We start from the raw sequence: 21,113 nt of genomic DNA on the forward strand, positions 1-21,113 counted from the left end.
ATATTCAGAAACTGAGAGAACTCAGAAATCCAGGGGGGATCTGTGTATGTGAATTCCAGTTTATCTTGTAAATTTCTGGGAGAAATTAAGGATGAAGGTGAGGTTTTTCCTACTGTATTTGTTTATGGGCTCTGTACTGATTTGTATGTTGATGTACGGTAACTGGCAAGCCTTGTCTTCTGTCAATCCAAAAATGGATTCAATACCCTTTAATTCAGAAGTTCAGTATAAATGGAGATAAAATAAATAGAGGAGGTTTTTAAGGAAATCAGCCTTGATTCTACTGGTTGCAGCTAAGTTCTGGAAGGTTCATTTTCAGTTAGGCTAGCAGTGATGTTCAGGCTATTTGCTGTAGCATTTGTGACTTTTCCACTGCTGGGTTTAGGAGGGGTTATTTTGTGGGGTTTTTTCCTCTTATTTTGCTAAAGCTCTTTCCTTTCTGTAGGGAACTGGGTCTCAAAAGATCTAAAGTCCAGAGACAACAATGATTAATTAATTGGGATGTTCATTTGACAAGCATTTATGTTTCAGTAGCTTAGTTGTTCCTTGGCAGGCAGTCATGTTTGTCCTTTGCAGCATGTCATTCCAGGGGGTAGTTTTGTGGCTTGGACTTCTCTCGGAGTTAATGTCTGTAGCAAACCTTCAGATGCAGTTACTGCAGTGGTTTGAAGCACAAATTCAGTGCTGAGTTTCTTCAGGGAGAACTTCTCTTATCACCAGTTCATGTTTTTGTTTCATAGTTACATTGGGAAGGCTGTTGACAGAGGTGTGCTGGAACATCTAGAAAAGGAAGTAGACTCATCTTGCTTGTTCTGTGCAGACACGGTGCTGGAAAGCATTGATAAACTGTTCATCACATCTTTTTAGCTGTCTCCAAAAAGAGGCTGTTGGTCTGTAAGGAGATTTGAGCAGAGAGCATTTTATGCTTGTCTGCCTTCTGCTGTTCTTACAGATGCAAGTGAGCTTCAAGTCAGGCAGAGATACTTAAACCCAAACGCTGATGTCTGCTGAAGATCCCTAGGTAATTTCTTACTAGCATGGTGAAGTCCCCTATTTTTCCTAAGTATTTTCAAAGTAAAAGATTTTTGGAGATAACATGCTCAAGATAGTTTTTGATACTTAGAGATAACATTGCTAATGTAAGACATTAATGGAGATGATGTATTTATCTTTTTTTTTTTAGTAGAAGAAACACACCTGCAAGCAAGGCAGGTTGACTAAACTGAAACAAAGCTGCTTTTCTTGGACACTGCCAGAAATGGTGTTAATACTGCTAACGATCAGGATTAGAAGTGTTAAATATATAATGTTGGAGTGTGCTTTGTCTTGTTAAGACTTGATCTTTCTGAGGACCTAATAGAAAGTATTAGAGCTGCAAATAAACGCCAGATAGTTCTCCAATATAGCCAGGTTGCAGTAGGTGTGATACAAAGCTGCTCTATGCTTGTGGTCACTGCTTAGCAGTTGTTCTAATGCTGAAAGCAAGAAGAGTAGTGGTATGTGCTTTGGCCATGGAAGCTACATAAACCATCAGATGACAAGAGGCTGTGTATTGTATTCCATATTTGTAGTTATTACTAAGAAATTATGAATAACCTTCAATGATTTTGCAGCTCATTTTATAGATGAGGATTTTAATCCTTACTAGAATAATTCTTTTTTGTGTACCACTAGTTCAAACTAGAGGGAAGTTTGTTCTTAGTGAGACACACAGACATGCACAAAAAATATCCACTAGCAACAATAAAAAGCAACCCAGAGGGGCGGTCCCACAGCTGATACTATTGCATGTAAGTTATGTTTTTAAATCTTAGTGTAAAAGGAGTAATGATAACCATCTAGTGCTTTATCATAGGTGATGTAGCCAGATCTTTTCAAATGCAGTTTCAAATACTCATTGTTGTGTTGTATGAGGTGAAGCTGAGTTGCTCTGTTTCAATAAAAACTAAAAAAAACAAGTAGTGAAGTGTGTATTTCTCATAGTTTAGAGTTATTACTTTTTTCTAATTAATTACACATTCCACATTTCAGGGACTGGAGCCCAACATGTAAAGTGGGTATTTGCATGGTACCTGCCTGCGGAGGTGTGTGTTGCAGGTGGGAAGCACTGGAAGCTCTGCTTCATTCCAGTGTTACAGACAGACCTGCCATTGAGGTGGTGTGGTTTGCTGCTTTGTTAACTACTTTGGATATAATTACCATGATGTGGTTCTTCATTTGCATTTGGTCAGCACAGATGTATTTGCTGCCAACAGGATCAGTGCTGCTTCTCTGTTCTTAACGCCAGCACCCTCCTTGTAGCAGCTGTGCTCTGGAGGGAGCTAACCCAGGAGCAGATCTGGCAGAAAGCTTATCTTTGGTTTGTTTTGGTTAGGTGGACTTGTGGGTTTCTCGTTTCTCTGGCTTGGCTCAGCATGTGGTTGCTGAGGTTGGTGCAAGGAATGTGAAGGAACGCGTGGCTGCTGGGGAGGAAAGCTGGTGGAAGCGCTTGGTTGAGTTGTAACTCACACCTAGGTCAGCTTAATGACTGCTGAACCACAGCCTTAATTTTGTTAAGTAAACTGAATTAGATAATTTAGCTACACTAAACCCTATTTTATGTAATTTAACTTCTGAACAAATTGCATTTCCATAGTTTAATATAAACTTAATACATAAAGGAGCTCAAGTAAACAAAAGCCAATCCCTCTGTGAAAGTTACTGTCATCAGGAGTGGTTGCAGTGGCAAAGGGTGTAAACTAGGATGGTAGTTTTGCAACAGCAGTTAGCAAGCCAACAAGTTCTGAATGTTTATTTGAGGTGAGGCTTAGTGATAGGATCGTGGAGGCACATTCAATGCACTGTAGAAACGTGTGGTGTGGGGAGGGACAGGTGCTTTGGAGTAGGAAAATGACATTCATTTCTCAGCCAAGAACTCTCAAGAACTACCAGGAAAAAGGGTTGTAGAAAGTTGCCTTGTAACTGTGAACTGTCACATTGGTTAGCTCTAAAATGCTAGCCACCAGCAAGGCATCTGAAATACTGTGCTTGCAGAGGCTAGTTCTCCACTAACTTCTGTAGGTATGAATGAGCGGCTACATCTGTTGCTATGACAGGGGCAGGAATGCAGAGTGATGGGTGGCCACATCAGGCAACTCAGATCACCTGTGTATTGAGGCCAGCCTTACTGGAGGACAGCTCCAGGATGGGAACTGACTTTTCCTGGAACCAGTGCAGTGTGCTCTGTGCTTGGAAAAAGCAAAAATAAGGAGTAAGGATGTCACTAAGTGTGTTTGAAAGAGCAGCAGTGGGCAAACTGCAGGGAGAGAGGGTGCTTCTGTGAGTGTCCCAGAGCTGTGACAAGCTAGGTTGGGGTTAATTAACTCCTTGTGATTGAATGCAGCAGCTGAAGAGTGATAATCATGCATTTCTCTTGGAATGCAGTTGTTATTTCCATTGCCTCAGCATCATTAACCTGTGGCCTCCATGTAACCTCCCTTTCGTTTCAAGTGAGCTATGTTGGTAAGCACAGGTCATGACAAACTGTGAGAAGCACTGCCAGATGAAGAAGAGCATTGCTAGGATGTATGAAAGGCAGAGTGTGTGGCACAGGCTACTGGTGCTCTGACATTACCCATATGCTTTGGTGGAGCAAAATGAGACTAGATTTATTCAGTGCTTCTGACAAGTGCATATTGGATACCTTTTATGTTCTGTATCATGCCATTTTGGTTATGTCAAAATATTTTTGAGGAGATGATGGTGTAGAGCTTTGCTTTTGTTGTTTTTTTTAATGATTATTATTTTCTGTTTTTCAGCACTCAGTTTTTTTTTAATCCAGCAAGTCTCAAAAATGAGGGCTGAGATTTTATCAGCAAATTATTTGTGAATTTAGGTGGATTTGACATGTTATTTTGCCACTGGTTGCACAGCTGATGAGCCAATGTAGCAGCCAAAGGAGGAGGTTCTGATTTTCCTCCTTTTCCACTTCTGGTTGCTGTATGTGCCTCCAGCTGCTCCTGCTGCTTGCTGGATACATCTGTAAGTGGGTTTACTGCTCTCCCTTAGCAGAAAGCCATTCAGATCTCCCCAGGGCCCCCTTGGAGGGAGCTGAATGTGCCTGCCAAATGACTGGGACATGCATGGCTCAGGAATTTCCAGCAACTCTTACTTTCCTCAGTGTGGAAATGGGGGCAGGCTTACAGGCACTGCTCCCAGCTTACAGGTGAACAGTATCTCCTCTGTCACGATGCTCCCTGTGCTCACTGATGCTCTGGTTTAAAACAAAGCTGACTTACCATCTTGTTCATAAGGAATTACTGGTTTGTCTACTGACAGGTAATGGGCTGGGCGTTTTTGTGTCTGAGGGTAAACAAACAGTGCCTCTTCTGGGCTCTAATGGGTTTCTGGGCCTTCTGAGATGATCTGTGGAAACCTGGTTCAACCCAGCTTGTGGAGCAGAGACCTGCTGTAGTGCTTGGAGAGCCCTTACAAAGCGATGTGGATATCCTCTCTGGAAAACTTGGGCCATCTCTCTTGAGCAGAGTTGCTTGAGAGTGATCTTATGCTGCACATTAGGACTGTGTTTGTTTTGTAGGTTCAGGGGAACTTTTGCAGTTTCCTTTTTGGAGAAAGCAGCAAGTTGATTCTCAGGAGGCCATCAAAGCCCAGAATGGAGTGAAGGGGGAGTGCAGTATGGGGCATGGATGGGCAGGGGAAGCACCAGCTGCCAGGGCAAGACTCTTGGAACTCAGAGAAGAGAAGCTGGGGGCTGGGGCTTGAGTCAGTCTGTCTGTGGGAGAGGCTTCCAGCAGCACTGCACAGTGCAGCACAGCTTGGAGGCAGTAGATTAGAGCTCCTGTGGGACTGGTCACCTTGTTTGGACTTGCGGTTACCACTCTGCCTCTCAGGGACCACAGCGAGACGCTGGAGCAAAGCTTGCAGCCCTGCCCAGGTGATTGCATTGGTCTCTGCACTGACACACTGTGGCTAATTCACTGCTGTTTGGTTATTTACTGGCTGTCACCCCACACACTGTAGCAATCTCCTTTCAGTTGCATGGCCCTGCTTGGTGAATTTTATTTAATAAATGCAGTCTTACAGAGCTGTCTATTTTAAATAACATACTTAGTTTTTATCTCAAATTTAGCTTTCTGCAGCCATCACTGAAGCAGCAAGATCCAAGCAGTGCAAGCTGCACAAGTGTCAGTCTGATGTGCAGCTGCTGATTTTCACTTTTTTTAGAGGAGATGCTGTGGGTTATATGCCCAATAACAGTGGAATGTGCCTTTCTACCGTCTGCATGGCCACTTCACTGAATTAATGCTATTAATAATCAAATTAAAATATAGCTGTACTGCAGTACTACTATTATTATTTTTTTCTCGGAATATATTTTTAGAGTGTGTTTACAGTTTGTGTTGAGCCAGAGAAGCCTTCTGATTAAGTGCTACTCTCAGAATTAGTACAGTGATGGGAGGTAGCAGTTCACAGCTGAAAACATAAGGGATTGCTGCCTGGCACTTCTGACATGTTGTATCTGAGCGTGAGTGCCTCTCTTCAGCTTTTGTGCAAGGCTAAATAAATTGCTTTGCATGCTGGCAGTGGTTAAAGCTAAATTACTGCATGGGAATACAGAAGGAGCACTCTTGGGCTGGTCTGATATGTGGAAGGAATGTGTTACTGCATAGTAGTCAACTGTACCATATGAAACAGAATGCTCTAACTTGCTTTGAAGCTATTTTTTAGCGTTATTTTCATGGTTCTGCTGTTTCCTGCATCACCTCAAATTGCACCAGGAAGCTTGGGTGCAGAGTTCCTTAAAGTCACTGCTCAAATATAGCCGTGACTTAAGAGAAAGAGATAAGATAGGGCTTTGGTTTGTTGTCTAATGCACATAGAATATATGTCCGCAAACCTTCAGTGCTGTTAATACAGCAATTTGTTGGTTGAACTATTTGGAGCCTTGTAGTTACTTTTTAACCTGTCAGAGTTTTGATACGAGACTTTAATTGCACCTAATAAGAATTATTGTTATTTAGGATTTTCTCATATTCTTTGTGAAATTTCCTGCTGTGGTATCTGAACGATACTTCTGCTTTTCATAGGACCAGAAACATTGCTTAACTGTGGAGAATGAATAGGGTGATCTGTAACAAAGATAGGAGCCTTGCTGTAAGGTCAGGAGCATACTGTTTGTAGAACACAGAAAGATTCATATTCTGATTTAGTGGAGGGTTGTTTGGAGTTAGGGAGTACGGTTAGGTTGCAGTTGGACTTGATGATCTTTAAGGTCTTTTCCAGCCTGAGTAATTCTATGATTCTGTGTATCTAGAATTGAGTTGGTTTTGGAGGAAAAAGGAACATCTGACTTCCCATCAGGATTTGTCTAGCATTCAGCAAGGGCAGATGGTGTCCAGCCAATCTGGTGGCCTTCTGTGCTGGAGTGACGGCATCAGTGGACCAAGGAAGGGCAGCTAATGTTACCTAACTGGACTTGTGCAAGGCCTTTGACGTGATCCTGTACCATACTCTTATTTCTAAATTGAAGAGAGATGGATTTGAAGGATGGGCTGTTCAGTGGATAAAGGATGGACTGGATGGCTGTAGCCAGTGGGTTATTGTCAGTGTCTCTACGTCCAGGTGGAGGCTGATAACAAGCAATATCCCCCGGGGTCCATCATGGGCCCTGTGCTCTTCAAATCTCTGTCAATGACTTGGGCTGTAGGATTGAGTGTACCCTCAGCAGTTTGCAGATGACACGTAGTTGAGTGGTGCAGTCAGTACAATAGAAGGAAGGGATGCCATTCGGAGAGACCTGGACAGGCTTGAAATGTGGGCCCATGAGAACCTAATGAGGTTCAATAAGGCCAAGTGCAGGGTCTTGCACTTGAGTTGGGGCAATCCTACATATGAATACAGACTGAGAGGTGAGCTCCTAGAGGGCAGCTCTACAGAGAAGGACAGTGGGGTCCTGATGGATGAAAAGCAGGGCATGAGCCAGCAGTGTGCACTTGCAGTCTGGAAGACCAACAGTATCCTGGGCTGCATCAACAGAAGGGTTGCAGTGAGGTGAGAGTGGGGATTGTTCCCCTCTACTCTGCCCTTGTGAGACCCCATCTGGAGTGTTGTGCCCAGGCCTGGGGCACAAGGCCTGAGAAGGATGCAGAGCTGTTGCAGTAGGTCCAGAGGAGGGCCACGAAGATGCTCAGAGGGCTGGAGCACCTCTCCTGTGATGCAAAGTTGAGGGAGCTGGGCTTGTTTAGCTTGGAGAAGAGAAGGAGAAGGCTGTGGGAAGACCTTATTGTGACCTTCCAGTATGTGAAAGGACCTTACAGGCAGGAGGAGCACCGACTTTCTATACAGGTAGATAGCAATAGAACAAGGGGGAATGGATTTAAACTGAAAGAGGGGAGGTTTAGGTTGGATGTTAGGAAAAAGTTCTTCACTCAGAGGGCGGTTGGGCGCTGGCACAGGCTGCCCAGAGAAGCTGTGGGTGCCCCCTCCGTGGAGGTACTCAAGGCCAGGCTGGGTGGGCTCCTGGGCAGTCTAATGTGGTTGTTGGCAGCCCTGTCACAGCAGGGGCTTGGAACTAGATGATCTCCGAGGTCCCTTTCAACCCAAGCCATTCTGAGATTTTACACAGTGTTGTATTTTAAACAGGTTTACTTGATTAAATATTTTAGTAATGTAATTTAGTTGAGTTACTTTAAAGTGGGCAGCAAATTGTATTGGAACTAAAGTACTTTTCTGTAAGTATGAGATTTGACTACAAATTATCTTAATTGTTAAGGATCTTACTGTAGAGAAGTTGCATTGTAACATCACTAAGAGGCATTTCTGCTTTTATTTTGCAAAGAGATATTAAAATTTGTGTGCTCCTATGGTAGTTTTTGTAAGAAAAGCTTTATTTTCTTTCTCCCTTTCAAACCACATTAAAAGAGAATGAGATTTCCCCTTATATAGAAAGACAAAGGCAAGAAACTTCTAAATACTGTTCTAGTACTTTCATGTGGGCTCACTTCTAGCAAAAGGAGAAAAGTGTCATGGTGGAGATCTGCTAATTTGATTGATGTTTACTTCTGACTGTTGGATGCATGCTTCTGTATTCACTTGTTTTGTGCCTGTGTGTTTTCATTTCAGCCTTTAATCTGGACAATGAACAGCCAGATTATGATATGGACTCTGAGGATGAAACCTTATTGAACAGACTAAATCGGAAGATGGAAATCAAGCCACTGCAGTTTGAAATAATGATTGACAGACTTGAAAAAGCCAGTTCTAGTCAGGTATTTTGCTATGTTAAGAAATGGCTAAAGTATTCTCATCTGTGAGTTTTCTGGCTGAGTAGTTCTCATTTGTTTTTCAATTTTATTTATTTGCTGCTAACTGGAGAAGTATGCTTGTGTGACTGCAGGCATACAGCAATTGCACTGCTGTCACAGTATTGGTAGCAGGAAAATAGGGGGAGGGAGTGTGGGCAGGTGGGTGGTGTGTGGTGGTGAAAACCATAGGAGGTGGTTTTAAATTCTAATTCCCATCCATGATATTTTAGAAGGGGACAACTGAAAGTATCTTTCACCTTTACTGGCATTAAAGAAGCTGACAGTGGTTAATAGGTGTACAGATCTGATCATATCAGAATCCAAATCTTTTTGTTTTGCTTGGCACAGTGGGCATTGTCTTCAGTTTGGAGGTTAGAAGCACGGACAGTGAAGCAAAGCCTTTGCTGAGATTGGACCCTTGTGATATAAACTGCAGTGATGTAAGAAAGGAAGCTATGCTCTAGGAGCAAGCGTGAACTGCCAATTACTTTATCACAAGGGTGCTTATATTTTAGTAGTTAAGTTCTTGAGGTGTTCCAGGAGACCACTGTCTGGAGAAGGGTCTTTAAAGCCAAAACATGGCTCAAAAACTACATGAGAAGGACCAGGTTCTGACAGGTAAGCTTGAAACAATAAGTTATTTCTCAGCAAGATGGGCATTATGTGGGAGTGAAGCATCTACTTGCAGGATCTGTAGCTCTGCCACGGTTGCTTAACCTGATGTAGTTTGGGGTTACACTGTAAGAGGCAAGATCTTGTGTTCTCTGCCTCTTTTGGAGAGCTCAGTGAGGGTTGGATAAAGAGATGTTACTATGTGAGGAAGATGGGATGTAAAGAAAAAATTGTCAAATCCATTAAATGATGCTTGTTGAGTACGTGGCACTTGGATCTTCTAGAGCTTTGCTGTTGGTACCTCTGTCCTGGCTTTCGGTTAAAGCAGCTGGTTACACTTCTCATGTTTTCTTCTTATGTTGCTTTCATTATTGATTACTTGAGTAATGAAATTAAATTCAAGAACCGGAAGACTGGTTTGATTAACCAGGCTGGTGTATTCTCATTAGGACAGATGCAGGATTGCTGTAACACTGCATGTTGTCATCAAGTACAGGGGATTAGGAACCTTCTTTTCCCTCTCCCTCCTCCATAAGCAGGTCCATTTTTTTCTTAGATCTCTTTCTGCTATAGGTTGGGTTTTGTTTTATTCTGGCTGCAACTACTGTTTCCATAGGAGCAGTGGTTAGACTTAGGATGTCCTTATTTTTCTTAAATGTATTGTTTCTTTTTCTGATGATCCTAATGTAGAGACAAGGTTTAACATAGTTTGAAATATTGTTTGCAAAACTGCAAGTTTAAATTCAAGCTTTTTTTTTTGATATTTTTCAAACTACGGTGAAGAAGTTCTGTCAGGCTTCTGTTTTAAGTAATAATAGAGATATTTTCTATTATTTATTAAAAGGTTTAAGATCTGAACATGCTAAACTCATGTTGGTTACTCAGTGATGACTTTTACATTTACGTGGTGTGATTTCAGTATAGAAGTATAACATAGGACAAGAATGTAATTATTTAATTACCTGTGTTTTAACTGCCTCCCACTGAAATAACTTGTGTAAGAAATGAATGTCTGTGTATCCCTGGGCTGTGATAAATACGAAAGGTCATTGTCCTTTTCTATCACAAAGTAAACATTTTTTGGGGGAAGGATATAGTAGTAATTTGCTTTGGAACATATTTTGATGTCACTGAAGGGTTCTTAATTGTATACAGCATCAAACTGCAAGCAATCAGATGTTAATAATCTCTCACCAGTAAGAATTCTCCTCTTTATTGAGGGGAACGAAAAAAAAGTCAGTAACTAGTCTGCAGATCATGATTTGATAGTAAGTCATTTAAGCCCTGTGCTTGTAATGGTATCAACAGTGTTTTAGTCTTTCGTGAAGAGCGGGTGAAGTTGCAGACTTACATAAAGGGTTCTGAGAGCTGATCGTACTGATCCAGAAGGATCAGGAACTGTTTGTTTAAGTCAGGACGATCAGCTGGTGGCTTAAGTATTTGGATTTAGATGAATACTCCTTTCTCCCTTGTGCTAGAAAAGGATCAAGTTTATTTACGAAGTGTGCAAGGCATTTGAATGTGCAGTGACTTTCTCCTTGCTTTACCCCATCTCAACTGCCCCCTTCACATTTTCTCTTTCAGCTCGTTACACTTCAGGAAGCTAAATTGCTGCTAAATGAGGATGACTACCTTATTAAGGCTGTATATGACTACTGGGTAAGAAAGCGTAAGAATTGCAGAGGGCCGTCTCTCATCCCCCAAATCAAACAGGAAAAGAGGGATGGCTCCACCAACAACGACCCTTATGTTGCCTTTCGGAGGAGAACTGAGAAGATGCAGACAAGAAAGGTAACTTTTCACTTTCAGTCCTGCTTGGGTAGGGACCGTTTTGATTCCTTTCCAACAGATAGCAGAATCGGTCCAATACTATCTGCAGTTATTGATACGATTGTTTGTCTCTATCAGTAATTGTAATATTGGAGGACCCACCTCAATTTCAAATCTGTTAAATAATATAATCAATTTGTAACGTGTCAGTTTTCTGTGTCCATTTACACTGTGGCAGTTTCCTGGAAGGCTGGAAGTCCAAGGGTAGTTTACAGGTTTGCATATTGCTTCAGTGAACGAGGGAAAACCTCTCTTCCATTTACCATCTAGTAAACAATTCAGGTTTTGTATTTGTAGCATTAATGAGGAAGTCCAATATAGAAAGCTGAATAATTGCAAACTTACATGTAGATGCACACAACCTTATCATGTACAGAAACAACGTTAAAGAAAACCTTTAGGCACAAAGTCCTGAATTCCTTCTTCTGATGAGCTGCCCCTGGGATGGGATGCAATCTGAGCAGGGAAAACATGGGGAAAAAGACTGAAGAGTTCCTTTTCAACTTAAAAGATATTCTTTTGCTTTTTGTGCTATATAGCCCAACTGGATTGGGCTTTATAAAAAGTTGATCCTGATCTCATTGACTCTCAGCAGCAGTCAATGCTGAGCAGCATTATGTAACTTTCTTTTTGCTGAACTGATGCTAGTTATGCCCAGTGGGTTTTGCTTTTACCATACAACTTGCTATATCTTTCAACAGAATCGAAAGAATGATGAAGCGTCTTATGAGAAGATGTTGAAATTAAGAAGAGAGTTTAGCAGAGCCATAACGATTCTGGAGATGATTAAGAGGAGAGAGAAGACAAAACGCGAGTTATTGCATTTAACATTGGAAGTTGTAGAGAAAAGGTAAGCTTGCAAATGATGTCACTTATAACTCTAAGGTTGTACCTTTCATTAAGTAGGTTTGAAAACAGCTCCTGTGATTTATTCCTGTAAGGATGCTCGTCTTCTGCACACGTGCATGTCTGAAGGCATGTATTGCTTAGGTAGACTTCAGAAGCTAAGACAGAAAGGTTTTTATGCAGCCTCTTTGCCTGTTCCTTGTTGCTCTGATGTTTCCAGTGGAAATGCACTATTATATTTTAATTATTTTTTTTAAGATACCATTTGGGTGATTATGGAGGTGAAATTCTCAATGAAGTGAAGCTTAACAGACCTGAAAAAGAGATGAGCACAACCGCATCCACTCTTCATAATGGAAATCATCACAAAGTTCCAGAATGTAAAATTAAGGTAATCTTCCTTCTGCTTCAAGTCTCCTGTTACCTGTACCCTGCAGGTGTTAGCATTAGAAAACTGTCTAGCAGATTGCTATGCTTGCTGTGTTTAACATTTAGCTTCTTTCTCACCTATGTTTTAAAAGAATTGGCCATCATCCACCAAACAACAGCTTTGTGGTGGCCTTCATTTTTCTTCTCACAGTTCTGTCCCTTTCGTTGTAAGGTGATGTGAACGTAAGTGCTATTAAGTGTGTAAAAAAACAACATTGAGATGGCAAAGCAGTGAATTACTTCTTTTCCCTTTGATAAGAGCTTAGAACACTGCATTTTTCCTGTAGTGTTGTCCATGAGTACTGGTTAGCCCTCAATGCAATGACAGTCTGCTGATTTACAGCAAGAATGCTAGAGGATTCTAGGAGCTCAAGTGCTATAAAATGCTCATCTGTAAAGCTAGGGAGTTGAAGCCCTTTTGAAGTTTGTATTTAGCACCTGCGACACCCAGTGGTCACTGGATGTGGTACAGATCCCTTCCCTCACTTCTCTGCTGGGAGTTGTGCCTGCTGTTTCTCATCTACAGTTTATGAAGCTGAACTGGAGTTGGTTTCAGTCAGACAGCTACTGACAAGTGGTAATTTGGGGAAAAATTAAAGGGTTTTTTCAAAAAACTTCTCTGGCTTTTACTCATTAATTGAAAATTCTGGAAGGGAGAGTAATCTTTAATTGGAGAGCTTTGAAGTTGTAAAACATTTGTGTTCAAATGACAGTTTAATATTGCTGCAGTTGCTTAGTGGAGAGGATTTATGTTAGCAAAATCTTAAAAAAAAAATTAAATAAAAACATTGCAAAAGCTAGTAGCATGAAATCTCACAAGAAATATAAGCCATGTGAGAACTGGAAAACATCGAATGTTTCTTGTGAACAGATTTGAGCAATTAGGAAAACTGTAGCTTCTTGGCATAGAAAACTGAGACCTCAGAAAGTAATTGGAATAGACTTTCCAATTGCAGTATCCTGAGGGTGATGAAAAGAAAGGAACCTCTTAATGTAGGCACATAGCATGAAAGCTTTCAGTTTGTTAGTAAACTTCTGTGAAGATGATTGGAAGTAAAGCTTTGAGGTTTTCAGGTGTTTTGAATAAATTTTGCACTGTATCTGAAATTATCCACTGGTGCAGCATGTTGAGGGAGGCTCCGGAAGGTGAGCAGTCGTGTTTTTCCAAGGCATGAGGTGAAGAAACAACATTAATAACATGCCTTCATTTATTGGAACTCTTTCTGTTTATAACAAACAGCATCCTCATCATTCATCTCTAAAGGAGGAGATATCAGATGTTGTACGTCAGAAGAAGAAGTATCTGAAGAAACCGAAAATGGAGTGTGTGGTAACTGCTCAACAGCCCTCTGCTGAGCCCTTGCCTGTTATCAACAAGAGTGATATCAAGCAGTATGACTTCCACAGCTCAGATGAAGATGAGTTCCCGCAGGTAATAGTCTGTTACTATTTCTTTTAGCCTACAGAAAGTGGAGAACTCAGCTATCTGGAATATGGACAGTATAGCTTGAAGTGGAGAATAACTGTGTTGGACAGGTGATCTGCATGCAAGACATTTGCAAGAAGCTATTTGAGTTTGTTTCATCTTCCAAACCTTGTTTTAGAGAACTTTATATTATATAATCCAATGTTTATAAAATATATTAAATGCAAGCTTGTATAAAAATAGGTTTTTACCATATTAGTCAATTGGATACTATATATTAATTGCATATTTTAATACCTGTATTAGATACATATGGCAGTTGGAAGAATAACTTTGCTTTCTGGCTTAGGTACCCTCACCGGTATCAGAAGCAGAAGAGGAAAATGATCCTGATGGACCTTGTGCTTTCAGGAGAAGAGCAGGATGCCAGTATTATGCTGTAAGGCTATCTGCTGTTGTGTTTAGTGTGTTGGGTGTTCTTGTTTTTGTTTTCGTTGGTATATTGTTAATGGAATAGTTCTTTTTAGTCCCACTTTCATTATGAAAACCATGATGATTTAGTGACTCCAAAGAAAATCTGAGTTGTTCACAAGAACATTTTTCCTTTTACTGTTCCTCTGACTTCCAAAAGGTAACACAGAGCACTGCCAGCAGCCTAATTCAGTCGCTGTTTGAATGGTAGGGCTCCCACCCCTTCCATACATTCCCGTTGGTTTTCCTAATGCATCCTTTGTTCCCAGCTTATAAAGCTCATGGGATGCTACTTGTCTTAGTTCTCAGACATGGGCATTGATTGGAGTTGGTTGTAAAAGCAAAGTGGCTTAGCTTGTTACGGACTTTTTGGTATGGTATGTTGGAAGAACATTACATTGCAATTGTAGCAGTGAGCAGAGGAGAAAGTCTGATTAAATGTTCCATCATCTTCTCAGAACTACTGATAGTGGAACTTCATACTGAGTATGGGTTTGTAGATGGGGAGCTGCTGCCTATGGAGGACTAACAGAAGGAATGTGCCATGTTGGGTCTGGTTTTACTTTGCTCACTTCCCACCAGAGAAGTGAAGTTGCATGGCAAAATACATTTTTTAACTGTATAGTGCTCTGCCTATAACTCTCTGGAGATGTAACTTAGTTGCAAGTTGTCTGCTTCAGAAGCCCAAACAATCTCCCTGAGTTAGAGCATGGGCATCTCCCGCAAGTTGTGCTGTAAGTTCTTAGCACAGCACAGATGCGTGGTGGCATCTGCTTCTGTTCCTGTTGTGCAGGTGTCTTGCTACTGTGATCCCTTAGAGAACACCACAGACTACTTCGTTTTTTCAAGAATGTGCAAAAACAGCTTTCCTTTATTCTTTACAGCCTCGTTTGGACCAAACTAATTCTTCATATGAAAATTCAGAATTGGCAGAATTGGACAAACTGAGGTTCAGGCATTGCCTTACAACCCTTACAATTCCAAGAAGGTGTATAGGATTTGCAAGAAGACGAGTTGGCAGGGGTGGAAGGTACGATTGCATTATTTTTACTCTTTGTTTCCCTTCAAAGTATAAAAGCATGTATATAAGAGACATAATTAACATCTTTTTTTTTTCCATCTTTTAAAATCAGGGTTATAATGGACCGAATATCCACAGAACATGATCCTGTCTTGAGACAGATTGACCCGGAAATGCTGAATAGTTTTTCAAGCTCTTCCCAGACTTTAGACTTTTCTTCTAATTTTTCACGGACCAATGCTTCCAATAAACGTTGTGAAAACAGACTGTCCCTTTCTGAAATACTAAGCAATATCAGATCATGTCGACTGCAGTGTTTTCAGCCAAGGCTACTAAATCTACAGGACAGCGATAGTGAAGAATGTACCTCAAGGAAACCAGGGCAGACTGTGAATAATAAAAGAGTTTCTGCAGCATCTGTAGCTTTATTGAACACCAGCAAGAATGGCATATCAGGTAGGCAGTAGGATTTGAATACTACGTTCTAATACTAAGTTCTAGTGCTTTTTTTTCTTGGGACTGAACTGGTACCCCCTTAACTAATGATGTGTAACTAAACCCAACGATACAAGGTAACTGTTTTATATTTCTTAGAGATGTTCTTAAGTTCTCTTCCTCCTGCTTTAATTGCAGTTTAAATAGAATCATGATGAAGTGCTGGACTTTAAACATACGAGATGTGAAGGAGGGATTCTGTTTGTATGCCAGCATTGCTTACGTGTAATTTATCAGCCTAACCTCGTTTAAAGAGTGAATAATGCTCTTTATGAATGTGAAAGAGAAACCATTGTTTTATTGAGGGGAGCAGGGTGGGTGGAACACAGTGGAGACAGGGAGATGTTTTCGGAGTTATTTAAATCTTGCTAAACCATCTTCAGAAACCAGTAGTGAATTAGTAAGGTCACTGAGCAGGCAGGAAGGCACAAAACAGTGTTTTGAGTTGACATCTGGAGGCTTCCAGTGTTGAAATTTTGTTATACACTTTGCCCTGTTGATCATCAGAAAATCAACAGGCATAGATGAAGAGTGATGGGAGATCTTCTCCCTTAAGGTTGATGTCTAACTCTCACACTTAATGCAGTTGTCTTTTACCATTGAGTTTTGTGACCTTACAGCTCCAATGCCAAAAAGATGGCAATTCATGTATGCTTTAAACTAAAAATAAATATTCAGTAGAATCTTCACAAGACTATCAAATATATGCATCACTATCCTGATCTTTGCACACCCTTTGTTGCTGATTTGGATATAGAATCACTTAGCTTAAAGCAAAAAATTGCTTTAAGTTTGCATTAGTAGTCTCAAATACAACTAATATATGAAGCAAGTGGTTTGTTTAAGACAAGTGACAATGTTAAAATTGATACTACTGAAAGAATATAGGATTCTTTAAAATGCTGGGTGGTCGGAGATGAGCCAGAAGAGTTCTCTTACCAAGCATCAACAAGCATTTGAGTGTTTTCCCACTCTATTGTGTACATACAGAACTTGGTATTGTAAAACAAGATAATTGGGTGACACAGGCTGAGTCTAAATCCCATAATTAACATCATGTGGATGTGGAAGGGGCCCATCTCTTTTAAAGTCAGTTGCTGCATAGCCATTGCAACCTTTATATTGTGCTCTCTTATGAAGAGATTTGCACAAGAATATTTTTTCAGCTATATGAAGAGAATAGACATAATGTGCCATGATCATATCTTGTATAATTTTTTTCTAAAGAGCTTGAAAGGCTGGAGGGTTGCACCTGTAACAGAAAGGGGCAGTTCTGTGTGATGGGGTTACTGCTAAGAATCAAGAGAAGCAGTGTTAAAGCAAATGCAGACCACAGAAGTGAATGCTATTTGTCAGAGTTAAGGATGTGAAACGTGGACAGTACGCTAGTATGGCCCAGCAAAGAATTTGCTGATAGCTCTTTGTGTAACGAGCAAGTGGTACTGCAGGATTTCTATTTGAATGGAAAAAGTATGGTGACAGCAAGGTAAGGCACGTTGCTTAAAAGCATACACACGGAGTTGATATTTCTGTAGAATTTCTCATGATAATGTAAGCATCAATAGATTATCTAAGGATTAGTTAGATGCAAAACTTTCAGGCTTTAAATGCTGCTCTGGAGAGACTTCTTTTTTTCCTGAGGATGGAGTCCATCTAAACGCTAGGAGAGTAATTTGAGGTGGAGGCTGATATGTCTGAGTGAAAGAAAAAGGTTGGAGAGGTTTGTGAAATATCCATACCTGTGCGTATGAATGAAAATTGGAACAGTGAAGGGATTGGTGGGGAGGATCTTTCTGTTTTGATAGGAACCTACGTATGCATGGGAGGAAAAGGGTTGGCTCTTGTTGAGTGTTAGCCAATTCAGTAAGACTAAAGAACTGAAATGTTGATGTCGCATGGTACATCACTGAGTGTGGACTGGCATTCACATGCTTTTAGGATTTGAGCTTTTGGAGGTTAAAAAAAAAAGACATTTTAGTGATGGTAGAGACTATAGAGAAATACTGATCTATATACTGACTATAGAGAAATATATAAAATCTGATGGCTCTAGGCTACTTTGTAGAGGAATGGTAATTTATTTTGTATAATCCTGATGATCTGTCTGAAGACTGTTTAGATGTGAGCAGAGATTACTCGGCAGTTGGAGTGCACTGTGCAGGGAAATGTTTGGTTCAGGAAGACCTTTTTGTTTCCATATTCAGACTACAAAACAGATCTGTAATTCTATTAAAGGGTCGGTGCAGTAAAGCAACAAAATGGGTTACTGTGCAACTTAGCCAAGAAGAGGCACTGCTGTTTTACATCTGTTACATAGTAAGTAATGAGAGCATTTTAGAAGGATGGGTCAAAACGTGGCTGTGCATTAAATGGACATAGGTACCATTGCTGTATCCATTAAGGCAGATCTTTTGGGGAGATGGTTGTTGAAATAAATTTTATTACAGATTTACCTTTGAGTGTGAAGGAATCTGTGGGTTCCTTTGTTAAACTGAATGATGGGTTTTGTTGTTTGGGTTTTTTGTTTAGTTTAGAGGAGAGTTGAAGATGCTCACTTTGGTTATTTGTATTTAAGGTTACCTCCATGTTGTATTTTTACATCTGTATTGGTGAAACCATTCTTACACTGCTATTTCCCCATTGCTTGGCATTGTGCAACAGAAACAAAGACTTAAAAACTGCATGACTCTTTTTGTCATAAAGGTGCCTAATCAGTGTGTGAATAAAGAAGCTCAGTTCCAAGCTAGACTTTTCTCTTGCTTGTGCTCTAACAAGGGAGACAAGGTCCCTAAAACAATCTTATCGCTTCAATCAGTTGTGTAAACTTTCAGCAGGCTTACATGCTGCACCTGGGAAGCAAATGTGGTCTCTTTGCCAAAGCCAGCTCTGGAAGGATTCTGTTTAATAAACGAGATAAGCTGATGATGAGGATAAGCAGTGTATGAAGGAGGTTGCAAGGAACTTGTCAATGGTGCAACTTACTTTGGCAAAGTAGTGCTTAGCTGGCTGGCTGAATTCCTAGACTGCAACTTGTCTTGCTTGTGGGACTGAAGTGAGAATTAGGCTGTAGGCAAAATCTTCAGCGGTTTGCCAGTACGCTGTGCATCAGCTGCCAGGGCCTGGGAGCCACTCAGACAGCTGGCTGCTTAGTTACTGTGTCCATAGATACAAAAGACAACTGGAGATGATGGCCTTCTGAGGTACAGAATTCTGCGTATGGAGCAGGCATTTACTTTTTAGAGCTATTCTGTTGAGAATTAAATATCACGTAGAAGTAATTAGATTAATGAGGTACCGTTCTGGTGGGGCAGCCTGAATGATGATCTTTGATTAAAGATTCTAAGAGCAGTGACATTGTAATTTAGGCCAAAGATGTCCAGGAGAGGAAACCAAATGACTCGCGTTGACTTTCTGAAATACTACAATATAGGCAGACTGTGGTTAAATAGAAGTCCTAATATTTAGCAGTGCCAACTGAAATATTGGTCAATAGAAGCTTTAATGAAAAGTATAGAACACTCTTGGCTGTGACCTTAAAGGCTGCCTTGGGGTGTTGTAGAAGTTGGGTTTGTCTTTAGGAGCCGTCAGTTGTTTGATTTGGCAAAATGAAATGATGGTAGATGTGCTAATGAATGTCTGCTTTCTTCGTAAGGTTAACAGCAGAGTTCAGTGTGACTGAGTAAATCCCTACCGATAGGTACTGGCCTGGCTGGAGCTGACATGTTTGAATGCAGAAGCAACTTGGATGCTGCTACACTGGTCAGCCCTGTACCCTGCAGCTGTGTTCCATGGCTTCCTGGTCTGGGTCAAACCGGGAGGGGAGAGAGAGGGCATGTAATGTGTAGGCCAGCCCTAAACTGGGTGGTGGTCAGTTTGACTCAGGAACTTAGTCAAGATAAATGCCCCTGTACTGCAGACAAATAATAGCTAACTGGGGCTAAATGCATTTTAGGTATTCATTTGTGTGGAATTGACTTGTTCTTGAACAGAACAGAAGGCATTACGGAATTTGGTGCCTCAGAACTTAAAAATAGAATTACATACATACGTAATGTTCCATAATGCTGTTCTTGGCTCTGTTGCCTTTAGTAACGAAACACATTTTGGGAGACTGTTGTGAGGAGGCTTAACAGGTTTAGCTGACTGAACTTGGAGTTGAGAGCTTGTAGTAAGAGGGAAGAGTCTTTGAGGGGATCGAAGTACAGCTAACTGGGGGGGAAGCTTGGTTTTTAGAATATGTTGGAAATTATGATAATATCCCAAGAATCCAATAGGATAAACAATGTAAGTCACTGAACGCTTCAAGTGCTCTCCCAGCCTGGCTGACACTTGTGTTAATGGTGAAGCAGTAGAGAAGTGATTTTTCCTGTGTAAGTCCTCAACAGTCAGTCTGCATTTTTAGCTCTTAATCTCCACAGAATTTCAGCACAAGGGTGAGTACTACAGCTAGGGAACAGAAGAGCCAGGCCCAGAAACACAGCTCAGTTAAATGTTATTGTTGTCTCACTGTCTCTCGGTGAGATGAATGACATTCCTGCAGCATCCAGGTGTTGGAGAGGGATGACAGCTTTGGCCTTTGAAGTATGCAGTTCAAAATACTGAACTGTAGTTAATGGGAGTCTTTGAAAAGTGAGTTCTCTTTTTACTTGCTCCTGGGAGAACTTAGTTCCAGAGTTGCCTTGACTGCACAAAACTCAGGTTTAGCATTAAACACCTGCTGGCATTTTGACTTTATCATGTTTGCAGTTCTTGAGGTGGGGAAGAATATTGAAAGCTGCTTTTCTTAGCGCCACCATTCCCATACTTACTTGTTGGGAGTGTGGTACTACTGGGGTTGTGTTAACTGAGTTCTTACAAGTGATCAAAACCATTATGTCACTCAACATCTTTTTTTAAAAGGAAAAAGAGGTTGATAGAGAAAGTCCTGTTCAGGTCAGTCCTGAGCATTTCCTTTAGGGGGAAAAAGGTGTGAAATTAGAAGGTCATACTAGATGAATATAAACAGTGATTTGCAATAACTCATAACATTGTTTGCGACATGGAGATCAGCTTTGTTATTGTATGTTAGCTTCTTACTCTTTCAAGTAAGGATTGGTGTAGAGCTGGATTCCAGCTATGTATACATGTGACCCCATTTACACAAGCACCTGCAGAACACCTTCTCTTTTCACTGCTGACATAGGTGTTCTCAGGTGTTAGACATGGGCTTCCTTTACATACTATGTTCTGGTGTCAGAAAAGAGGGCAGCATTTATGCCCTGAAGGAGGGGAAGTTTTAAAGCAATGACCTGTAAGTGTTCAGTGTGAGAGCAGACATCCAGGCAAGCTCAGTGCACTTCTTCCTCCGTTGTGATTTTTAGGATGTTCTCTTCCTGATTTCCAGAAAAAGAAAAGAAAAAATAATTTCTCTAAGCTTTTGCTTAAAGATATTGCAGAGAAAACTCCCAAGGGTAGAAGTTGCTTAAAAACTGTGGAAGCTGTGAATCCTTTTGCTGTGCACTGAATCGATGTTAAAAGAACACAATGAACAAATTTAGCTTGGCCTCTCTGTTGTGTAGCAATGTATGAAGATCTTAGCAAGCATCTGGCACAGTGTACGTTTTCACCCACTTGTTATCCAGCACTGGCCCATTCTTGCAACTGAGGTGTGGTTGCTCTGTGCAGACCTATTTAACGCTGG

The 21,113-nt window shown here is 40.9% G+C and overlaps 1 protein-coding gene and 1 long non-coding RNA gene across 6 annotated transcripts in view; one reads left to right on the forward strand and one right to left on the reverse strand.

Moving 5' to 3' along the window:
- The window catches only part of EPC2 (enhancer of polycomb homolog 2), a 41,635-nt gene that overhangs the window by 14,219 nt on the left and 6,303 nt on the right, over positions 1–21,113 (forward strand). For all 5 annotated transcript variants that reach the window (XM_422154.8, XM_040704382.2, XM_046944162.1 and 2 more), the window contains 8 exons: positions 8,122–8,267; positions 10,500–10,706; positions 11,447–11,595; positions 11,850–11,982; positions 13,261–13,452; positions 13,796–13,885; positions 14,802–14,947; positions 15,051–15,394. In XM_422154.8, the coding sequence (XP_422154.4) occupies positions 8,122–8,267; positions 10,500–10,706; positions 11,447–11,595; positions 11,850–11,982; positions 13,261–13,452; positions 13,796–13,885; positions 14,802–14,947; positions 15,051–15,394 (1,407 nt within the window). The remainder of the gene's footprint in view (positions 1–8,121; positions 8,268–10,499; positions 10,707–11,446; positions 11,596–11,849; positions 11,983–13,260; positions 13,453–13,795; positions 13,886–14,801; positions 14,948–15,050; positions 15,395–21,113) is intronic.
- On the reverse strand, positions 18,123–18,680 carry LOC121111347. The gene is made up of 2 exons (XR_005861779.1): positions 18,416–18,680; positions 18,123–18,330 (listed from the first exon to the last, which is right to left on the reverse strand). It is a non-coding gene; the product is annotated as an uncharacterized LOC121111347 (long non-coding RNA).

Source organism: Gallus gallus, chromosome 7 (genome assembly GCF_016699485.2).
Source record: "Gallus gallus isolate bGalGal1 chromosome 7, bGalGal1.mat.broiler.GRCg7b, whole genome shotgun sequence".
NCBI classification, from domain to species: domain Eukaryota; kingdom Metazoa; phylum Chordata; class Aves; order Galliformes; family Phasianidae; genus Gallus; species Gallus gallus.